The sequence below is a fragment of the Babylonia areolata genome, chromosome 24 (assembly GCF_041734735.1).
Source record: "Babylonia areolata isolate BAREFJ2019XMU chromosome 24, ASM4173473v1, whole genome shotgun sequence".
Taxonomy (NCBI): Eukaryota; Metazoa; Mollusca; class Gastropoda; order Neogastropoda; family Buccinidae; genus Babylonia; species Babylonia areolata.
This window is the reverse complement of record NC_134899.1, coordinates 49,394,688-49,418,712: the sequence shown is the minus strand read 5'-3', so window position 1 is coordinate 49,418,712 and position 24,025 is coordinate 49,394,688. Positions and strand designations below refer to the sequence as shown.

Genomic DNA, 24,025 nt, shown 5'->3' with positions numbered 1-24,025 from the left:
CCATTCGGTGCAGAAGTGAAAGATGGTTGCTACCTGACCACAACCATGGACTTTGACAACTCCGGCAGTCCAGGCAGATTTTTTGCGTCTCTTGTTAGGGAATTAAAATCTTTGGCGATCAGTAACATCGAATACTTCAAGGATGGCAAGCACAGTCATCATGCAAAATTTCACGTGGCATTCTGTATGTTATTTGAGTATTTGGACCTTGGAATCGAGCCTTGTTTCCGGGAAATTTCCCTGCGAGTACATGAGTTCGATGCTTCGTCGACGGAGAAGGGAAACGGCTACAGAAGTCTTCTGCGTATCGTGCAGAAGTGCTGCTTACATCTGTTACAAATAGCGCGGCATGTATCAACGAACAGAGAATCGGTTCTATTCAGAAGAGCCTTTTACATGAAAGAGCTCGAGGCCTATGTTGCAACCCTGGGACAACTGCGGGCATGCCTGTATTACGCCCAAAAACTGATGATATACTGCCAGGAAGGGCAGCTGTTTGCTGACGAGGAGACTCTGGATGATGCTCTTGCAGAGCAGCTCATGACAGACGTAGAGATGCTGAGTCAAGACTGCTTTTACGGACGATGTCTGGGTTTTCAGGTGTGTAGACTTTGAGCACTTCATAAATGATGCAGACAGTATCGACATTTCTTCCGCTGTAGTCTTTCCATTCAGTTTCGTTTTGAAGAAGGAAAAAGTTGTAAATTGGTTAAAAACATTATAATATATAGAGCTACATTTATTCCATGGTCAAAAACATTGTAATATATAGAGCAACATTTATTCCCCGGTCAATGCCGTAGAGAAGGCCAATAATATTTTTTTAGAAGAGTGGAGAGGAAGAAATTTAGTGTATATCATTGGTAACAATGTTTTCAACCAATTTACAACTTTTTGTGTCATAGAATTCCTTTCAAAGATGGAAGAAGTTGTAAATTGCCAAGTGCCGTAAAGAAGGCCAATAAAAGAGTGAAGGAGAAGAAATTTAGAGAATATATTACAATGTTTTTAACCAATTTATGGCTTATGTACAAAACAGTACAGGGGAAGAAACATATGGATATTGTCGATCTTCCCCCAAGTCTATGATCCAGTATGTCTCTACTAGTATGTTGGCACTCTGCTACCCATGCATGCCACAGTAATAGTAGAAAGGTATGGACCGTGTAAAGGCCAGAAGGCCTAAACACTGATTGTTCAAGTTCAAGTTCAAGATCTTTTCTTAGTAGTTTACATTGATCATGTGTGCGCGCGTATATATGCATGTGTGAGTGTGTTTGCGTGTGTTTGTGTGTGTGTGTGTGTGTGTGTGTGTGTGTGTGTGTGTTGGATTTGGAAGCTGAACTGAAGTCATGTTAGCAATACCTTTTAGTTTTCTTGTTCAACTTCCAAATTTTGACAATATATTTTTTGTTATTAAAATTAACCACAGTGACACACAGACATATAAACTCTCTCTCTCTCTCTCTCTCTCTCTCTCTCTCTGTCTCTCACACATACACACATGGTGTTATAATACACACACACACACACACACACACACACACACACACATTCCAAGTGAAAAGGAGAGATCAAAGTCCAGATGAGGTGTACTTTACCTGTGCCTGTCATTGCTATTAATTGGCATAATGATAAGATCTAAACACTGAATGACACAGTGTGTGTTTCCCTTTGCCAGTGAAACTTAGACAAGTTCAGTCCTATTTTTGTCTCCTTATCACTTAATGAGTCAGAAATTGTTGTTTGCTTGAAGACAATAAATAAAATAAAGTATGCTGGTCTGTTTGCCTCATAACAAACTGGACCAAACACATTTAATCAGAAATATATTTAAAGAAAGAGAGTAAATGTATACTAAAAAGAAAAGAAACCCCCCCCAGACAAAACTTTAAAATGGGTGTCCTATGTTATAATCTGTTATAGTTTAATTTTGTATCTATAGAGCTTTTATATTGATAACACCAGAACTGTGGTGTAAAAGTAATTGTCATGTTTGTATACATGTCCTTATTTAAACTGACATGCACTGGATTCATATAGAATTAGTTGACAAAATATATTCTATTGAGGCTACAATTAGTACAAATTATGCATAACTGGTTAGTGTTCTGACACATGAAAGTTTGCACTGGTTACCGATAGAGCAAAGAATCAAATTCAGATACAAAACCAACTGTCTCTGCTACCATGTCATATCTGGAACTGCACCCCAGTACCTCTCTGACATCTTTCAAATTTCTATTTGTATTTCTTTTTATCACAACAGATTTCTCTGTGTGATATTCGGGCTGCTCTCCCCAGGGAGAGTGTGTCGCTACACAACAGTGCCACCCATTTTTTTTTTCCTGTGTGCAGTTTTATTTGTTTTTCCTATCAAAGTGGATTTCTCTACAGAATTTTGCCAGGAACAACCCTTTTGTTGCCTTGGGTTCTTTTATGTGTGCTAAGTGCATGCTGCACATGGGACCTCGGTTTATCGTCTCATCCGAATGACTAGCATCCAGACCACCACTCAAGGTCTAGTGGAGGGGGAGAAAATATCGGCGGCTGAGCTCTGATTCGAACCAGCGCGATCAGATTCCTAGGCGTATGTGTTACCGCTAGCTAGGACATCACTCCACATCAGATCTATGTGTGGGTATGCATGTGTGTGTGTGTGTGTGTGTGTGTGTATCGTATGTATATTTATTGTGTAAGAATGTGTGTTGAGGACTGAGTGTGTTTCATATACATGTCTGTGTGCTTTGTAAAGCACTTTGTGCAATGAGGAAAGCACTGATAATTGTCCATTTTTTTGTTTGTTTTTTATTATTATTATTGTTGTTTTTGTATTTGTATTTGTATTTGTATTCCTTTTTATCACAACAGATTTCTCTGTGTGAAATTCGGGCTGCTCTCCCCAGGGAGAGCGCGTCGCTACACTACAGCGCCACCCATTTTTTTTTGTGTTTTTTTTTTGTATTTTTTCCTGCGTGCAGTTTTATTTGTTTTTCCTGTCAAAGTGGATTTTTCTACAGAATTTTGCCAGGAACAACCCTTTTGTTGCCGTGGGTTCTTTTACGTGCGCTAAGTGCATGCTGCACACGGGACCTCGGTTTATCGTCTCATCCGAATGACTAGCGTCCAGACCACCACTCAAGGTCTAATGGAGGGGGAGAAAATATCGGCAGCTGAGCCGTGATTCGAACCAGTGCTCTCAGATTCTCTCGCTTCCTAGGCGGACGCGTTACCTCTAGGTCATCACTTTATAATTATTATTATGTAACTTGTATAATATTAATAGTTGTAAGGAGGGAGGAAGCTTGCTTACGCATCTGGCGCTCTTTCTGCAATAACATTCTTTTCCTTTTAAACTGCTCATTTTGAATTTGAGGGATGTTGGAAAAGCCAGAAACTGTATAGACTATAGTGTTAAGCATAGGCACTTGCATAACTATTTATACTGGTAGGGTCATAAGAGTAGTGAAATAATTTATTTGATGCATATGTAGATCATATCATGTTGCAGGTAGATTTTGAGGTGAGTTTGCATTTTATACCAGTAACATTTTTCCTTTCAACATGCATATATATAGAGAGATTCATGAATATGCATAAAGCTTGGCTTCACACATTTACTTCTGAAAACATGTCAAAGAATGAAAGATTTATATTAATTATTATCAAAGACTGATAACTTTTATGATTTAAAAGCGTACGATGGCAAATGTTGTTGAGGTAAAACTGTTTAGAATTTAACAATAAAATACTGAATAAATTAATCTTGATGTGACTGTTATAAAAACAACAACAACAACAACAACAAAAACCAAAAAAAACAAACAAACAACAACAACAACAAAAAAACCAAAACCAAAACCAACAACAATGAAAAACCCAACAGGAAAAGAACAAGATACTTAAACCTGTGAATTACTGTCAAATTACTTCTGGCTCCCTGTATGTGTACAGTGTATAGCATGTATCATTACATTTGTTTATGAGTGGTGTGCATATGTTACATGTACACATTATGTAAGTGTATGCATGCATGTGTATGTACAATAGTAATTACATAAATTAGTTGAGGAGAGGGGGAAAATGTTGAGGAGGAAGTGTTTTGTTGGTTTGTTAGTTGGTTAGTCAATAATTTAACGTCTCTTCACAAAAGTGATTTTAGACAGAAGTGTGTGTGTGTGTGTGTGTGTGTGTGTGTGTGTTTCACAATGGTCATTGTTTTCTTGCAGTTTTGTGAGTCAATGCAGCGCCCCCTCAATGTGGTTGCCATAGCAATGGCATCATTCGCGGAAGGCTACCAGGAAAACTCCCAAATCATGAAAGTGGCCACCTCGCTCTTCAACAGTGGCAAGTACATCATGAACCCTGACCTTAGGGCACAGCAGGTGACCGCACCATTTGGTATTCATTCGTTGTAATATTTTGTGTATAAAGTATGATCATCATTGTGATTGGCCTTCAGAATTCCATTCATTCTTATTGTTTTCTCTATTTTTGTTTTTTGTTTGCTTTTCTATTATCTAAAAGTGTTACTGTCAGTTTCATTTTAAAGGAGGTGTCAGAGCATGTTGACTAATCCATTATACCCTACCCAGATCTGCTGTTAAAAAAAAAAAGAAGAAAAATGAAAAAGGGTGGGGCATATGCCTGATTTTCGCTCGATGAACATAATGTACTGCTTAGGCCTTGGGTGCCTGTCCAAGATTTTAATAAGTACTAAATAAAAGAAACAGGCAAATTTTGGATATGGGGTAGGGGGAAGGGGGAGGGGGTGCGAACAAAGAACGATTCGTTACACAACATAAGAAAAAAATAACAAAAGATAATAGCAGCAAATTGCATGAACTGTCATTGTCATTCAAAATAAATATGGCATTATGAAAAATTGCATGTTGCCACATTACACCAAATAGATGATTTCAGTTTCACTTTGTTATAAAGAATTTTAAAAAGCAGCAGTTTTGATCATATAAATGGTTTCATGAATATTTTCAGACTCTGAGTAACTCCCCATTAACATTCACTGATTCTTCTTCTTCCTCGTTTGCCTCCAGTTAGATTCACTGATTGATGCTTTTCTTTTTCTTTTGTTTTTTAATTCTTAAGAATGGTAGTGGACATTGTCGGCCATTGGGAAGTGAACTGATTTTTGAACACAATCAGATAATGTATCCTTTTTTGTACTTTCGTTATTGAATATTATTCAGTAACACAATAATTTACTCCAATTTGATTTCTTTTATATCTTTTTTTTTCTGTTTTATAGATAATATTTTATATAGATTTAGAAAATTTTAAAATAGAAGAAGATAAAGGTTGTTTGCAATACATCCAATTTGGTGCTGAAAAAGAGAAGAAAAAAAAGAAAAGAAAACGTGTTATTCTCTATAGATTTGATCATCTTATGATTGGATTATATACTTGCAGTTTGTATGTGGTCCATTTTTCTCCACTGATTCAATATATAATAATTACGAAATGACAGACTATGATTTTAAAAAAAAGTTTATTTTATGTTATTTTTTATTCAAAGAGAAAGTGCTGATGATTATGTATGAAAGGACATTGGCAAGAAAAATATGAATATGTGTGCAGTCAGCAAACACTGACTGTATGTGTGTCACAGGTTGTGAACGTAACGCGGACAGCAGACATACAGTTTTGCAAGGCGTTCTGGTCCATAACAGAGTCTGAGATCATGCATGTAAGTTTGTATCTGAAGAGTGTGCGATGTCTGTATGATGTAAAATGCATTTGGTTGTATGTTAACCCTTTGACTGCTGTTGACAAGTATCCTTGTCAGAGTAGGGCTGCACCCTCATGGAGATTACATTGATATTACAGGTCAGGATGTCAGTCATCATTCTTTATTTGCTCTTCTTCCTCTTGGGATCGTGTTGTCTTAGGTCAGCAGAATCAATGATAGTTCTAATATCATTGAAACGTTCACAAAATGTAGACAGTCCAGTTTAAGTCTGATGCCACACTGATCTCACTTTTCCAAGGTTCAGCAGTAAAGGTGTTAAGAGAGAATAAGTGTGGTGCACATGGTGTAGGGTCTGAAGCATGATGAACACCTGTCCCTGTGCATTGTCACTTGGATATTGCCCAATCCAACACTCCCTTTGTTCAAAACAACCAGCTGAAAAGCCATCTGTTCTGTGATTTTTTGTTGTTGTTGTGATTTTATCCATGATTAATTTCAGCAGTTTTCTGTTCATGGGTGCAGGTGTATAACAGTATGGTTGAGTGTGGTTAGTCAGTTTCGGGCATAACTGCATGTGAATGGGTGATTGCTGGCGCATGTTGTCTTAACTTTATTTAGAGAAATGTGGTACACAAATGGCATTCATTATGATATAGTTATAATAATGATGATGATAAAGAAAATAATAATAATATCATCATTATTATCATTATCAATATTATTATTATCATTATCATTGTTATTATTATCATCATCATCATTGTTGTTATTATCCTTTTCCTTATCATCATCATCATCATCATGATTATTGCGATTATTATCATCATTATCAATGGTGGTGTGCTTGCAGCAAGTGCCGTCCATGGTGTGTCCGGCAGTACAGGTGGACGAAGTGTTCCACCTGGGGCCTGACTCCTTTGTCATGCAGGCAGCTGACGGGGGCGAGGAGGTGACCATCACCCCGCCCTGCGCCCACACTGGCCCCGCCCCTGTCCAGGTGCGCCTCATCTCCTTTCTGCTGAGGGACGGACAGGTGAGTGTGGCCTTCCAGGGCCTGGTGCTGTTGTGGTCAGGGCCTTCGGACAGGGTTTATTGATTTGCTTGTTGGGTTGGTTGGCTGTTTAATTATCTGTTTGTTTTCTTCTGAAGCAGCCTGATGCTGTGGTGTTGTCATGGCCTTGGGACAGGGTTTAGTGATTTATGTGTTTGTGTGGTTGGCTGTTTAATTATTCGTTTGTTTCTGAAGCTGGGATGGTCAATCAGGTAGGGATCAATCCTCACAAGACCTTGTAGTTGTAGCATGTTTGCATTGGCATTTGGACATGGTTTATTGATTTGTTTGTTGGTTTATTCAACAAGGATAAAAAAGAAAAAAAGAAAAAAAAAAGTGTCAAATTAATGGAGGTGAATGTGAAAAACTGTTTTCACAGAAGGCTTATTCATGGTGTTAATGTATGTACATAGTGTTGTTTTTTTTGTCTGTGTGTGTGTGTGTGTGAATAGAGATGGACCTGAAAGAAAAATATTGATTTCAATCATGAGAGCAATCCAGTTAATATTATTACAGAATTGGTGTGTCAGTTTAATGATTTTTTGCTGCCCCATCATCCGCACTGTTTCACTGGCATTACTCTCACACTGCTCTTCCTGAGTCCCCACACATAATACACAGCCACACCCAGGTTAACCCGCTGAGTTGTTGTGGTGTTGTGTTTATCCATGTCAAAATGAAATGTATGACATATGTGACTATAAGATGGATACTGGTCTTTCAGCAAGTCAATTTACAGTGCACATTTTTTGTTGTTGGAAAGAGTGTTGCATGTGTGTGTATGCGTGTGTGTGTGCTTGCGTCAAAAGGAGGAACTGTGAATGACACACAGACAAGAAGCATGTGTATAAAATCTACATCAATGACACTCTTTTTTTAACCCCTTGACTGTTGCTGCTGAGTATTCCAGTTAGTAAAGAGCTGTTGCCTCACTGAGCTAACACGCAGCTCACTGGTCAGGATGTAGGTCATTATGTCTATTTGGACTTCATCCTCTTGGTAATGCTTCACTTTTAGTCAGGTTTTAAATCAGTCACACCACTTTAAAGTACACAAAATGTAGTAACTGTAGTAGATTCATAACATTATCAACACAACACTCAGTAATGTTGCTTTCACACTACACCTGTGTTTGTCTGTGACAGGAACAGCACCTCAAGTCCACCAAGTCCCCCAGCACTCGCAGTCCTCCACCCACCTCCCCTAAATCCCCGGCGCTGGTCGTTCACTGCCATGGAGGGGGATTTGTGGCCCAGTCTTCCCGCTCCCATGAGGTCAGTGAGCATGTCTGTGTCTGTATTAACGGTGTGTATGTGCTCACATTAGTGTAGATCTGCGTGTGTTTGGGTGTGAATCAGAATCAGTTTTATTTGTCAGTAAAATCTTCCTAAGGTCTACAACTTCAGACACATGGATGCACACCACACATACATTCGCACACATGCACAAACACATGGACACACGCAGACAAGCCGACAGGTCCAGAGGCTCACAGAACAAGCTGATGTACTATGATTGAATCTTTTTTTCTTTGAGTGCATCATTATGATGTTCTAAAACTATGAATTGTTTTTATCTTCAGGTGTATCTATGTGATGTACTAATACTATGATTGAATTGTTGGATTTTTAGGTGTATCAATATGAGGTATTAAAAGTATGATTGAATTGTTTTGTCTTCAGCTGTATCAATGTGATTATTAAAACTGTGATTGAATTGTTTTCTGTTCAGGTGTATCAATATGATGTCTTGAAACTATGCTTTGTTTTATCTTCAGGTGTGTCAATATGATTTATTAAAACTTTGATTTGAATTGTTTTCTGTTCAGGTGTATCAATATGATGTATTATAACTATGAATTGTTTTATCTTCAGCTGTATCAATATGATGTATCAAAATTATGATTGAATTGTTTTCTGTTCAGGTGTATCAATAGTATGTATTGTAACTTATGATTGAATTTTTTTATCTTCAGGTGTATCAGTATTACGTGCTAAAACTATGGTTGAATTGTTTGTCTTCAGGTGTATCGATACGATGTGTTAAAACTATGAATTGTTTTCTTTCAGGTGTACCTGCGTCACTGGGCGAGGGACCTGAACGTCCCCATCCTGTCCATTGACTATTCCCTGGCCCCAGAGAGCCCCTTCCCTCGTGCTCTAGAGGAGTGCTTCTATGTGTACGCCTGGGCCCTGCACAACTGCCACAAACTGGGTACGCCTGGAGGGGCCTGTCAGGTGTTGTGTTTTGTTCTGTCTGGTCTGCCAATACAGTGTCCGTGAGGGTCTAGAGGGACCTGTCGGCTTGTTCTGTTTTGTTCTGTCTGGTCTGCCAATACAGTGTCCGTGAGGGTCTAGAGGGACCTGTCGGCTTGTTCTGTTTTGTTCTGTCTGGTCTGCCAATACAGTGTCTGTGAGGGTCTAGAGGGACCAGTCGGCTTGTTCTGTTTTGTTCTGTCTGGTCTGCCAATACAGTGTCCGTGAGGGTCTAGAGGGACCAGTCGGCTTGTTCTGTTTTGTTCTGTCTGGTCTGCCAATACAGTGTCTGTGAGGGTCTAGAGGGACCAGTCGGCTTGTTCTGTTTTGTTCTGTCTGGTCTGCCAATACAGTGTCCGTGAGGGTCTAGAGGGACCAGTCGGCTTGTTCTGTTTTGTTCTGTCTGGTCTGCCAATACAGTGTCTGTGAGGGTCTAGAGGGACCAGTCGGCTTGTTCTGTTTTGTTCTGTCTGGTCTGCCAATACAGTGTCCGTGAGGGTCTAGAGGGACCTGTTGGCTTGTTCTGTTTTGTTCTGTCTGGTCTGCCAATACAGTGTCCGTGAGGGTCTAGAGGGACCTGTTGGCTTGTTCTGTTTTGTTGTCTGGTCTGCCAATACAGTGTCCGTGAGTGTCTAGAGGGACCAGTCGGCTTGTTCTGTTTTGTTGTCTGGTCTGCCAATACAGTGTCCGTGAGGGTCTAGAGGGACCAGTCAGCTTGTTCTGTTTTGTTCTGTCTGGTCTGCCAATACAGTGTCTGTGAGGGTCTAGAGGGACCTGTCGGCTTGTTCTGTTTTGTTCTGTCTGGTCTGCCAATACAGTGTCTGTGAGGGTCTAGAGGGACCTGTCGGCTTGTTCTGTTTTGTTCTGTCTGGTCTGCCAATACAGTGTCCGTGAGGGTCTAGAGGGACCTGTTGGCTTGGCTTGTTTTGTTTTGTTCTGTCTGGTCTGCCAATACAGTGTCCGTGAGGGTCTAGAGGGACCTGTCGGCTTGTTCTGTTTTGTTCTGTCTGGTCTGCCAATACAGTGTCTGTGAGGGTCTAGAGGGACCTGTCGGCTTGTTCTGTTTTGTTGTCTGATCTGCCAATACAGTGTCTGTGAGGGTCTAGAGGGACCTCTTGGCTTGGCTTGTTTTGTTTTGTTCTGTCTGGTCTGCCAATACAGTGTCCGTGAGGGTCTAGAGGGACCTGTTGGCTTGTTCTGTTTTGTTGTCTGGTCTGCCAATACAGTGTCTGTGAGTGTCTAGAGGGACCTGTTGGCTTGTTCTGTTTTGTTGTCTGGTCTGCCAATACAGTGTCCGTGAGGGTCTAGAGGGACCTGTCGGCTTGTTCTGTTTTGTTCTGTCTGGTCTGCCAATACAGTGTCTGTGAGTGTCTAGAGGGACCAGTCGGCTTGTTCTGTTTTGTTCCGTCTGGTCTGCCAATACAGTGTCTGTGAGGGTCTAGAGGGACCAGTCGGCTTGTTCTGTTTTGTTCCGTCTGGTCTGCCAATACAGTGTCTGTGAGTGTGAGGGTCTAGAGGGACCAGTCGGCTTGTTCTGTTTTGTTCTGTCTGGTCTGCCAATACAGTGTCTGTGAGTGTCTAGAGGGACCTGTTGGCTTGTTCTGTTTTGTTCCGTCTGGTCTGCCAATACAGTGTCCGTGAGTGTCTAGAGGGACCAGTCGGCTTGTTCTGTTTTGTTCTGTCTGGTCTGCCAATACAGTGTCTGTGAGTGTGTAGAGGGACCTGTCGTCTTGTTCTGTTTTGTTCTGTCTGGTCTGCCAATACAGTGTCTGTGAGGGTCTAGAGGGACTGTCGGCTTGTTCTGTTTTGTTTTGTCTGGTCTGCCAATACAGTGTCCGTGAGGGTCTAGAGGGACCTGTCGGCTTGGCTTGTTTTGTTTTGTTCTGTCTGGTCTGCCAATACAGTGTCCGTGAGGGTCTAGAGGGACCTGTCGGCTTGGTCTGTTTTGTTCTGTCTGGTCTGCCAATACAGTGTCTGTGAGGGTCTAGAGGGACCAGTCGGCTTGTTCTGTTTTGTTCTGTCTGGTCTGCCAATACAGTGTCCGTGAGGGTCTAGAGGGACCTGTCGGCTTGGTCTGTTTTGTTCTGTCTGGTCTGCCAATACAGTGTCCGTGAGTGTCTAGAGGGACCAGTCGGCTTGTTCTGTTTTGTTCTGTTTGATCTGCCATTGCAGTACCCAAGAGGGCCTGGGTTCAAATCTCTGTCTCACCTTTTCTCCCAACTTTGACTGGAAAATCAAACTGAGTTTTTGTCATTCAGATGAGATGATAAACTGAGGACCCGTGCGCATCAAGCTCTTGGCGCATTGAAAAAGATCGCAAGGCAACAAAAGGTTGTTTTCTGGCAAAATTCTGGAGAAAAAATCCACTGTGATAAGTACACAAATATATATCCATGGAATGAAGGCCTGGCTAGTGGGTATGTTGCTGATCTGGCATCTGCCTTGCAGATGTGGTGTAGCATGTATATATTTGTCTGAATGCATTGATGTCCCTTTGAGAAACTGAAACTGAAACTTTCAATAGAAATAACACAGGGCATGTTGAGAACTATGCAGTCAAACATTGTTTGTAATGTTCACATGTATACACAGCGTTTGAATGAAGCTTGGTATTTCTTAAGTTTATATGATTTTCAAATATTAGAGACAGATACTTTCGAGTTTGCTTTTCTAAAATGCTTATGCACATTTTTATGATCAACAATAATGTGCTTGATTTTTTGTGTGTGTCAGTTTTCTGAATACTATCATTTAAGAGGTCAGTATGGCACTTCCACAATATTAATCTGATGACTGATTTAATCTTCTTGTGGATTTGTTGTTTCGTTGTTTTTTATCCGAAACTTCGAAAGAGATTGACAATCAAAGAAAAAACTGCCATTTACAATGACAACATCTGTTGATCGATTTGCTATTCATAAGCATGTTCTCAAAAACTTTCAAGTAATAGTAGTTTTTAAGAAATAGTTTTTTAGCTATAAAAATTCATTTTTAGTGCACACACAAGAAAAGAACAAAATTTGTAAAATGCAAGGATGTAACCCCACCGAACCCTTTTTTGACTGTTTTAGACCAGATTCAGAGTAGAACAAATATCTGTCAACAGTGATGATCAAAGACCAGATTCAGAGTGATACAAATATCTGTCAACAATGATGATCAAAGACCAGATTCAGAGTAGAACAAATATCTGTCAACAGTGATGATCAAAGACCAGATTCAGAGTAGAACAAATATCTGTCAACAGTGATGATCAAAGACCAGATTCAGAGTGATACAAATATCTGTCAACAGTGACGATCAAAGACCAGATTCAGAGTGATACAAATATCTGTCAACAGTGATGATCAAAGACCAGATTCAGAGTAGAACAAATATCTGTCAACAGTGATGATCAAAGACCAGATTCAGAGTGATACAAATATCTGTCAACAGTGATGATCAAAGACCAGATTCAGAGTGATACAAATATCTGTCAACAGTGATGATCAAAGACCAGATTCAGAGTAGAACAAATATCTGCCAACAGTGATGATCAAAGACCAGATTCAGAGTGATACAAATATCTGTCAACAGTGATGATCAAAGACCAGATTCAGAGTGATACAAATATCTGTCAACAGTGATGATCAAAGACCAGATTCAGAGTGATACAAATATCTGTCAACAGTGATGATCAAAGACCAGGTTCAGAGTGATACAAATATCTGTCAACAGTGATGATCAAAGACCAGATTCAGAGTGATACAAATATCTGTCAACAGTGATGATCAAAGACCAGATTCAGAGTAGAACAAATATCTGTCAACAGTGATGATCAGAGACCAGATTCAGAGTGATACAAATATCTGTCAACAGTGATGATCAAAGACCAGATTCAGAGTGATACAAATATCTGTCAACAGTGATGATCAAAGACCAGATTCAGAGAAGAACAAATATCTGTCAACAGTGATGATCAAAGACCAGATTCAGAGTAGAACAAATATCTGTCAACAGTGATGATCAAAGACCAGATTCAGAGTAGAACAAATACTTGTCAACAGTGATGATCAAAGACCAGATTCAGAGTAGAACAAATATCTGTCAACAGTGATGATCAAAGACCAGATTCAGAGTAGAACAAATATCTGTCAACAGTGATGATCAAAGACCAGATTCAGAGTGATACAAATATCTGTCAACAGTGACGATCAAAGACCAGATTCAGAGTGATACAAATATCTGTCAACAGTGATGATCAAAGACCAGATTCAGAGTAGAACAAATATCTGTCAACAGTGATGATCAAAGACCAGATTCAGAGTGATACAAATATCTGTCAACAGTGATGATCAAAGACCAGATTCAGAGTGATACAAATATCTGTCAACAGTGATGATCAAAGACCAGATTCAGAGTAGAACAAATATCTGCCAACAGTGATGATCAAAGACCAGATTCAGAGTGATACAAATATCTGCCAACAGTGATGATCAAAGACCAGATTCAGAGTAGAACAAATATCTGTCAACAGTGATGATCAAAGGCCAGATTCAGAGTGATACAAATATCTGTCAACAGTGATGATCAAAGACCAGATTCAGAGTGAACAAATATCTGTCAACAGTGATGATCAAAGACCAGATTCAGAGTGATACAAATATCTGTCAACAGTGATGATCAAAGACCAGATTCAGAGTGATACAAATATCTGTCAACAGTGATGATCAAAGACCAGATTCAGAGTAGAACAAATACTTGTCAACAGTGATGATCAAAGACCAGATTCAGAGTAGAACAAATATCTGTCAACAGTGATGATCAAAGACCAGATTCAGAGTGATACAAATATCTGTCAACAATTACTGTATTAAAGACCAGATTCAGAGTGGAGACTGTCATTTTGTGAAAGCAGGATAACTGAGTCAGTATAAGTGTCTTACAGTTTGTGTTTTCCGACCTTATTTCCTTTGTTTCCTGTGTGTGTCATGTTATATTGATTTTATTGTTTTATTTTGTTACAGTGTCCATTTCTCTCATTTATAAAAAGAGAAAAATGGATTTAAAAGACCACACAGTGCACTGGCAGTAGCCCATTCATATGCAGCCACAACCGAAAATGACTAACCATACTCAGCCATACAAACAAGCTTCTGTGAGCAGAAAACAGCTCGAATTAACACTGGAAAAAATCACAAAAATACCTCTGAGAACAGAAGTTTTTAGCTGGGATTTGAGCAGCAGGAGTGTTTGTTGGTGCTGAGGAGTGTTTGTTGGTGCTGAAGACTGACAGACAGTGAGTTCCAGACAGTGGGTCATGGTCATGGATAGAATGTAATATTAGGAGAAAAAAATCCTTTTTTAGGAAAAGACAAAAAACTTTTGAATTGAATGACTGATAAAGGTACACATTGTAAAAATAGTACACATGGACAGGGGAGGCAATTATGGTGCCAGGGACAGTGCATGAAAAAGGTAGACGTGAACTGTACATGATGGACAGGGGAGACAATTATGGTGGCTGGGTACAGTGCATGAAAAAGGTAGACGTGAACAGTGCAGGGTGGACAGGGGAGGCAATTATGGTGCCAGGGACAGTGCATGAAAAACGTAGATGTGAACGGTGCAGGGTGGACAGGGGAGACAATTATGGTGGCTGGGGACAGTGCATGAAAAAGGTAGACGTGAACGGTGCAGGGTGGACAGGGGAGGCAATTATGGTGCCAGTGACAGTGCATGAAAAACGTAGATGTGAACGGTGCAGGGTGGACAGGGGAGACAGTTATGGTGGCTGGGGACAGTGCATGAAAAACGTAGATGTGAACGGTGCAGGGTGGACAGGGGAGACAATTATGGTGGCTGTGGACAGTGCATGAAAAAGGTAGACGTGAACCGTACATGATGGACAGGGGAGACAATTATGGTGGCTGGGGACAGTGCATGAAAAAGGTAGACGTGAACCGTACATGATGGACAGGGGAGACAATTATGGTGGCTGGGGACAGTGCATGAAAAAGGTAGACGTGAACAGTGCAGGGTGGACAGGGGAGACAATTATGGTGGCTGGGGACAGTGTGTGAAAAACGTAGACATGTGAACGGTGCAGGGTGGATAGGGGAGACAATTATGGTGGCTGGGGACAGTGCATGAAAAACGTAGACATGTGAACGGGGGCAGGGTGGACAGATGAGACAATTATGGTGGCTGGGGACAGTGCATGAAAAACGTAGACATGTGAACGGTGCAGGGTGGATAGGGGAGACAATTATGGTGGCTGGGGACAGTGCATGAAAAACGTAGACATGTGAACGGGGCAGGGTGGACAGGGGAGACAGTTATGGTGGCTGGGGACAGTGCATGAAAAACGTAGACATGTGAACGGTGCAGGGTGGACAGGGGAGACGGTGGTGGTGGCTGGGGACAGTGCATGAAAAACGTAGACATGTGAACGGTGCAGGGTGGACAGGGGAGACGGTGGTGGTGGCCGGGGACAGCGCAGGAGCTAACCTGGTGATCAGCACAGCGATGCGAGCTGTGTCCTTCAACGTGCGCCGTCCGGACGGAATCCTGGGCGTGTACACCCCTGTCCTGGTCCGTTACACCCCCTCCCCTGCCAGACTGCTCTCTCTGATGGATCCCCTGCTGCCTGCTGGCATTCTGTCCAGGTGTCTGGCAGGTGAGAGAGACGAGGAGTGTTTTCTGTTTTGATCTGGTTCTTTGTTGGCAGTGTAATAACCCGTTGTTTCATGTGTGTGTCTGTGTGTGTGTGATTTTGCACTTTACTGCATGATGCTTACTTTGATTGTTGCTCTTTGCCTCATGGTACTTACCTTGATTACTTTACCTCATAGTACTTACCTTGATCACTGCACTTTACCTCATAGTACTTACCTCGATCACTGCACTTTACCTCATAGTACTTACCTCAATCACTGCACTTTACCTCATAGTACTTACCTCAATCACTGCGCTTTACCTCATAGTACTTACCTCAATCACTGCGCTTTACCTCATAGTACTTACCTCAATCACTGCACTTTACCTCATAGTACTTACCTCGATCACTGCACTTTACCTCATAGTACTTACCTCAATCACTGCACTTTACCTCATAGTACTTACCTCAATCACTGCGCTTTACCTCATAGTACTTACCTCAATCACTGCACTTTACCTCATAGTACTTACCTCAATCACTGCACTTTACCTCATAGTACTTAGCTCAATCACTGCGCATTACCTCATAGTACTTACCTCCCTCGATCACTGCACTTTACCTCATAGTACTTACCTCGATCACTGCACTTTACCTCATAGTACTTACCTCAATCGCGCTTTACCTCACTGTACTTACCTCAATCACTGCACTTTACCTCACAGTACTTACCTCAATCACTGCACTTAACTGTACTTACCTCAATCACTGCACTTTACCTCATAATACTTACCTTGGTCAGTGCACTTTACCTCAGTACTTACCTTGATGACAGCACTTTGGAGTGGTGTTCTCTTGCTCTGTGTGATGACTGAACAGTGTGGCTGATCTTTTAGATTGATGTTGTTTCCCTTTTGTTTCATTGGTACTCAAAATGTGTGTGTGTTTGTTTGTTTGTTTTTGCATATTTTAAACAGAATTTATTTGACAAACAGATCAAGCACAAAAGAACGGCTTCAAAATGTTTTGTTTGATCAGAACAGTAACATTGTATGCAGTGTAGGGATTTAACCCGACCATTTATGTACAGGACAGTTGTTGGAGGTTTGACCTGACGGTTTATGCACAGGATAGTTGTTGGATGTTTTAACCTTAGCATTCATGCACAGAACAATAACAAATTGTATAGAAGTAGGAGGTTTTAAAGCAGTCATTTACTGTTCTGTCCTCTCAGCATACGCTGGCGTGTCAGATGATGTGTCGTCCCAGCTATCATCGTCTGTGTCCTGCTACATCGAGTCCAGTGCAGCCACTCTGCGTCTGCAGGAGAACCAGGACTCTGACTGGGTGCTGGTCACTCAGGATGCCGCGGCTCGCACCAACACCTCACTGGCGGCTGCTCACAGGGCAGCAGTGGACCAGCCCACGTCACGCGGGAACAGTGTTGACGGCCAGGGGGAGGAGGAAGACGGGGAGGAGGTGGAGATGTTCAGCCGGCCGTTGTTGGGTGAGGGTGGGGGTGGAGGTTCTGGGGGCGGTGTCAGGGCAATGGTGGAGGGAGCGAGGGACAAACTGGTATGCTACGTGGGGTCCTACTCTCACCTGCTGGCCAAAACCTTCTCGCCCACGCAGCCCTCGGAACAAATCCCGCTGGTGTCCATAGCGGAGCACACCCCGCATGACGATGGCACAGGTGTTGCTTCTGACAGCAGGGGCAGTCAGGTGGATGCTGTCAGCAGCTGTATGGAGGACAGCCCCACCTTCCACACCCCCATGTCCACGCCCAGTGGGGACAACATCAGTGGAATCACGGGGCCTGGACAGACAACAGGGGGGAGCACCGTTCCAAAGGACTGCCAGGACGGTTTGGTGGAGGTCAGTCTGGATGAGGATGCAGCAACATCCGTCACGGACCACAGCTGTGCAGATGCAGGACATGCTGCAGTGTCTGTGGACGTCAATGATGGCGGTTCAACCCCTTCTGGCAACGTCAGGTCACTTCATCCACCTCTTTCTTCTCCAACACAGCCACAGGGTGTGGAAGAGAATCTTGCTGCCAGCAGTGGTAGTGAGTCTGGCCTACAGGGGGCAGCAGAGGTCATGGAAACAGACGATTTTCAGGTGGTAAAAACGGCTGATGTGCAGCGATGGGAACCGGAATGTTCCACAGCCAGTGGCTCTCTCATCACCCCCACTCTGCCCCCAACTGACCCCTCCACCCCCAGTGATGACCACCATGTGGATGTCTTGCCTCCTCACAATGCAGGCTTCAGTTGCACGGCGGATGGCAGAGAGGAGAGGGAGGAGAACGATTCATCCTCTTCCCCTGTGGAACACAGCGATTCCTCCTCTTCCCCTTCGAAACACAGCAATTGCTCTTCTTCTCCATTGAAACACAGCGATTCCTCTTCTTCCCCTTCCTTCAAGACTCCGACCTATGACCCTCAGGTGAGGGACCCTGTGCAGGTGAAGCAGGTGGAGTGTGGGGATGAGCACAGTCAGGACGTCCGCAGGATGGGGGGAGACATGGGCAGAGCACCTGATGACGCACCTGTCCGGTCGGCTTCTGACAGCTTTGTGGATTTCATCAACACCACATGTACCACCCCGGGCGTGACCTCTTCCCTCCATAAAACTGCTGTTCGTCAGATGGCCAACCCGCTGCTCTCCCCTGACAGCGGTTGCCTTAGCGATGAAGTGGACAAGCTGGAAGCATCAAGCGTGTCGGTGATGGTGGAAGGTGGCGTGCCCCAGCCCAGTCCCAGTCGGCAACACCTGCGTCTGAACCTGCGTAAAGCCACTTCCAGCTCTTCAGTGTCATCCCTGCCACGAAGCGCATCACTTCCTGTCCTGGGTGACAGTCTGACCTCTCGTTCTCACAGCATGTCACCCTCTGACTTTAAACGAGAGCGTCACCTGGCCCAGAGTCCGTTGCGGGCGATTCGCAATATTCCCATCGTCAAGAACCCCTACATGTCTCCTCTGCTGGCCCCTGACTGGCTGCTGGAGGGTCTGCCTACATTGTGTTTGGTGGTGAGTCTGTGTGCTGTTTGGTGGTAGTCTGTGTGCTGTATGGTGGTCAGTCTGTGTGCTGTGAGTCTGTGTGCTGTTTGGTGGTAGTCTGTGTGCTGTATGGTGGTCAGTCTGTGTGCTGTGAGTCTGTGTGCTGTTTGGTGGTCAGTCTGTGTGCTGTTTGGTGGTCAGTTTGTTTGGTGGTGAGTCTGTGTGCTGTATGGTGGTCAGTCTGTGTGCTGTTTGGTGGTCAGTCTGTGTGCTGTTTGGTGGTCAGTCTGTGTGCTGTGAGTCTGTGTGCTGTATGGTGGTCAGTCTGTGTGCTGTTTGGTGGTCAGTCTGTGTGCTGTTTGGTGGTCAGTCTGTGTGCTGTGAGTCTGTGTGCTGTTTGGTGGTCAGTCTGTGTGCTGTTTGGTGGTCAGTCTGTGTGCTGTTTGGTGGTCAGTCTGTGTGCTGTGAGTCTGTGTGCTGTATGGTGGTCAGTCTGTGTGCTGTATGGTGGTCAGTCTGTGTGCTGTTTGGTGGTCAGTCTGTGTGCTGTTTGGTGGTCAGTCTGTGTGCTGTGAGTCTGTGTGCTGTATGGTGGTCAGTCTGTGTGCTGTATGGTGGTCAGTATGGTGGTCAGTCTGTGTGCTGTATGGTGGTCAGTCTGTGTGCTGTATGGTGGTCAGTCTGTGTGCTGTATGGTGGTCAGTCTGTGTGCTGTTTGGTGGTCAGTCTGTGTGCTGTATGGTGGTCAGTCTGTGTGCTGTATGGTGGTCAGTCTGTTTGGTGGTGAGTCTGTGTGCTATATGGTGATCAGTCTTATTATTGATACCTCATGTATTGTTAAATACACTCATAACCACATGGTAAATGCTGTACAGATAATGCAAATTATTGTTGTGTGTGTATTTTGTTTATTTCTCTATTTATTGCTCTTATCCTTATTTTTGTTGTTGTTATCATTATTATAGATAGATCAGTATCATCATCATAGGCGTGTCACCTGGACCCCTTGTGGGAACGACTCCATTATCATCATTGTCATCATCATACTTTTCTTCTTTTTTTTGTCCTGATCTTGGTGTCATCTGGTTTTGGGTGCATGTTTTGTTGTGGAGAGGCTGTTTGTCATGTGTGTGTGGTGGGGTGGGGTGTTGGTGTGTGTGTGTGTGTGTGTGTGTGTGTGTGTGTGTGTGTGTGTGTGTGTGCCTGAGTGAGTGTTACAGGGATGTGTTTTTCTGGGGGGCATCATGGGTGGGTGCGTTGTTTCCAATGTCCAGTTGTGTGAGCGTTTTCTGCCATCTGTGTCCGTGTGGGGGTGGGGGTGGGGGGTGGAGACGAGTATTGATCATGAAGGGGGAGGCGGGGAGTGGGGATGAAATGTAAAACGCTTTGAGCAGTGTTTCTGGAGAAACGTGCAGTATAAATGTCCATTATTAATGTTATCATTATTATTACTATACATGTCCGTGACATTGCAGGCATGTCACCTGGACCCCCTGTTGGATGACTCCATCATGTTCACACGCAGACTCCGTTCCCTGGGGAAGACAGTGGACTTGGTGCTGGTGGATGACCTCCCTCATGGCTTCCTCAACTTCTCACTGGCTTCCCGCGATGCCAAGATGGCCAGTGACCTGTGCATGCGCAAGCTGAAACATCTCTTGAAGCTGGACCAAGAACGGACGGAGGTGTAGATGCTAGGAACAGGACTGATAACAAAGAATGACACAGGTGTAGATGTTGGGGATAGAACTGATCGCAAAGAGTAGACAGAGAAGTAGACGTCAGAAACATAACCTGTTATGAACAGACAGAGGTGTAGACGTTAAGAACAGGACTGATAACGAAGAATGGACAGCGGTGTAGACACTTTGGACAGGACTGATAACGTAAAAGGGATAGAGGTGTAGACACTTTGGACAGGACTGATAACGTAAAACAGACAGAGGTGTAGACACTAGGGACAGGACTGATAATGTAGAATGGACAGAGGTGTAGACACTTTGGACAGGACTGATAATGTAGAATGGACAGAGGTGTAGACACTAGGGACAGGACTGATAATGTAGAATGGACAGAGGTGTAGACACTTTGGACAGGACTGATAATGTAGAATGGACAGAGGTGTAGACACTTTGGACAGGACTGATTACGTAAAACGGACAGAGGTGTCGACACTAGGAACAGGACTGATTATGTAAAACGGACAGAGGTGTCGACACTAGGAACAGGACTGATTATGTAAAACAGACAGAGGTGTCGACACTAGGAACAGGACTGATAATGTAGAATGGACAGAGGTGTCGACACTAGGAACAGGACTGATAATGTAGAATGGACAGAGGTGTCGACACTAGGAACAGGACTGATTATGTAAAACGGACAGAGGTGTCGACACTAGGAACAGGACTGATAATGTAGAATGGACAGAGGTGTAGACACTTTGGACAGGACTGATAATGTAGAATGGACAGAGGTGTAGACACTTTGGACAGGACTGATAATGTAGAATGGACAGATGTGTAGACACTTTGGACAGGACTGATAACGAAGAATGGACAGAGGTGTAGACACTTTGGACAGGACTGATTACGTAAAACGGACAGAGGTGTCGACACTAGGAACAGGACTGATTATGTAAAACGGACAGAGGTGTCGACACTAGGAACAGGACTGATAATGTAGAATGGACAGAGGTGTCGACACTAGGAACAGGACTGATTATGTAAAACGGACAGAGGTGTCGACACTAGGAACAGGACTGATAATGTAGAATGGACAGAGGTGTAGACACTTTGGACAGGACTGATAACGAAGAATGGACAGAGGTGTAGACACTTTGGACAGGACTGATTACGTAGAACAGACACGGGTGTAGATGTTAGTAACAGGACTTATGAAGAACAGACACAGGTGTAGGCATTGTGTAAAGGGTTGACTATGAAGAACAGACACAGGTGTAGGCATTGTGTAAAGGGCTGACTATGAAGAACAAACACAGGTGTAAGAGTGATTAATTTGTGGCTGCTTGCCATTGGTTGGTCGTTAGTGCTCTCAGTTATTTGTGCAGGTACACAGACGTTTGATGGAGAAAGTATGATCTGCAAGAGTTTGTGATCCATGACTGAGAATTCAAACTTTTTTTTAGTTTTTATATTGTTCTGGTGTGTTCCTCTTCAATATATTTGTCCCAGATGTGTGGTGGAGGGTCTAGAAGTGTGTGTGTGTGTCATCGTTCTCTCCCATGTACTTGACATGTGTGTGTGTGTTTGTGGGAGGGGCTGTGGGTGGTGGTGGAGAGCGGTGTATAGTCGTTTTGCTTGGTCTTTGGTTTGTTCATACAATGTGATATCAGTCAAATGTGTTTGTTTGTGAACACACATGCAGAGATCTGTGTATGTAGAAGTTTACACATTTTCTGTCATGGAAGGGGTCACATATTATTATTTTTGTTAAAGTTTAGATGTGTTGGCCAGCTTGCTGGTAAACCATCTGTTTGAGCTACACTCACTTCATCACAAATGTTGGTGTAAGAACAAACATACAAATAATACATTTGTACACATACTGTTCCAAGCACACATTTATAATTATATGCACATGCACACACACCTTCTCACAAACGCACACACACTCGTACACTTGCTGGGGCAGACAGAACTGAGAACATGCATGTACCTATAATAAAAAGTTGAGTGTTCTTTTCCAAATGTCTTTCAAAACATATTTGTTGTGGACTTTCATTGCTTTTAACTTTTATTATGTGTGTAAACAAATGTAGTACTTTGCATTTAGCTGCCACAGTTTTGTGCCTGTTAAGTATGTGCTTTTATTAATATATATATACCGTTTTAGCAGCCAAAAGTAACAAAAGTGGCCTGTATCAGCTCTGCCAATCATTGTAGTAGCTTTGCTGACACAGGTAGTGAGATGTACACATGACAGTTACAGTGGACAGTGTATGAATGTACAACCAGACTTACCGGTGATGTTTAACAATCACAGTCATAGTGGATTGCTATATTTGCAGACAGCCATTAGAGCTATTATGCTGTGTGGCCTTAGGCATCAGTCTTAGACACTGTCCTGTGTACTGCTACTATTTCTTCTATTGCTGAGACAGTTTTTGTATCATTTTTCAGACGCCATCATGAGCATAACTGATACTAATGCTTGTTACTACTGTGTTGTCATCTTGATACAGCAGTGAGTGAACACAGTTGTGGTAAAACATTCAGATCCCCAATTTTACTGCCTTTGTTTTTGCCACCCCTTTTTTCTGTCCTCTCAGTGATAATCACATTACTCTCATGCTGCTGGTGCTCAGTGGTGGCCGAGGAAGAAAATAAACATCACAAGCAGTGAATGTCCCTTTGGCTTTTGTTAGTTTTAGGCAAAGATGTCATTGGACATTGCAGGTGATAATGTTGTGTAAAAGATTTATGTGAATATTCCAACTCTTCTTATAATGGTTTTGGTTTGTGTACAGAGAAGCAGGAATATTGACAAAAGAAAATACTGGCTGTCGTCTCTCATTCTGAACTAGGCTGTGGGAAGAGGCTGGAATTACATCTGTAGTCGCCATCTGAGAATGAAAAGGGAGATAAAGTTAAAAAACGATGTTGGCAGAACGAAAGGGTTAAGAACTGGGGAGAGGGACAGGAGGAGGAGGATGGAGAATTGGAAGACCTTATAAAGAATCTTTCTGCCATTTGGGGCAAAGCAAGCTGAACATTCCTGTCATTTGATTTTGTTTTAAATGTTATTTTCTGCAATATATCTGAATGAGTGATTCCGTGTTCTGAGAAAAGCAGAATGCTGTCAGTGTTTGCTTCACCGTTGTACCACTCCTGTTTCAAGTCAGGATCTGGGTTCAGTGTTGTACCACTCCTGTTTCAAGTCAGGATCTGGGTTCAGTGTTGTACCACTCCTGTTTCAAGTCAGGATCTGGGTTCAGTGTTGTACCACTCCTGTTTCAAGTCAGGATCTGGGTTCAGTGTTGTACCACTCCTGTTTCAAGTCAGGATCTGGGTTCACCGTTGTACCACTCCTGTTTCAAGTCAGGATCTGGGTTCAGTGTTGTACCACTCCTGTTTCAAGTCAGGATCTGGGTTCAGTGTTGTACCACTCCTGTTTCAAGTCAGGATCTGGGTTCAGTGTTGTACCACTCCTGTTTCAAGTCAGGATCTGGGTTCACCGTTGTACCACTCCTGTTTCAAGTCAGGATCTGGGTTCAGTGTTGTACCACTCCTGTTTCAAGTCAGGATCTGGGTTCAGTGTTGTACCACTCCTGTTTCAAGTCAGGATCTGGGTTCAGTGTTGTACCACTCCTGTTTCAAGTCAGGATCTGGGTTCACCGTTGTACCACTCCTGTT

General features: G+C 42.9%; 1 protein-coding gene across 1 annotated transcript; it reads left to right on the top strand.

Moving 5' to 3' along the window:
• The first annotated feature begins 21 nt into the window (after positions 1-21).
• LOC143298846 (uncharacterized) lies at positions 22-23,967 on the top strand. The gene is made up of 9 exons (XM_076611844.1): positions 22-600; positions 4,230-4,385; positions 5,627-5,704; positions 6,558-6,740; positions 7,904-8,032; positions 8,828-8,972; positions 15,453-15,671; positions 16,885-18,683; positions 20,129-23,967. Exons 1-9 carry the CDS (start codon positions 46-48, stop codon positions 20,342-20,344), a joined length of 3,480 nt encoding a protein of 1,159 aa, XP_076467959.1. The 5' UTR covers positions 22-45; the 3' UTR covers positions 20,345-23,967.
• Positions 23,968-24,025: the final 58 nt, after the last annotated feature.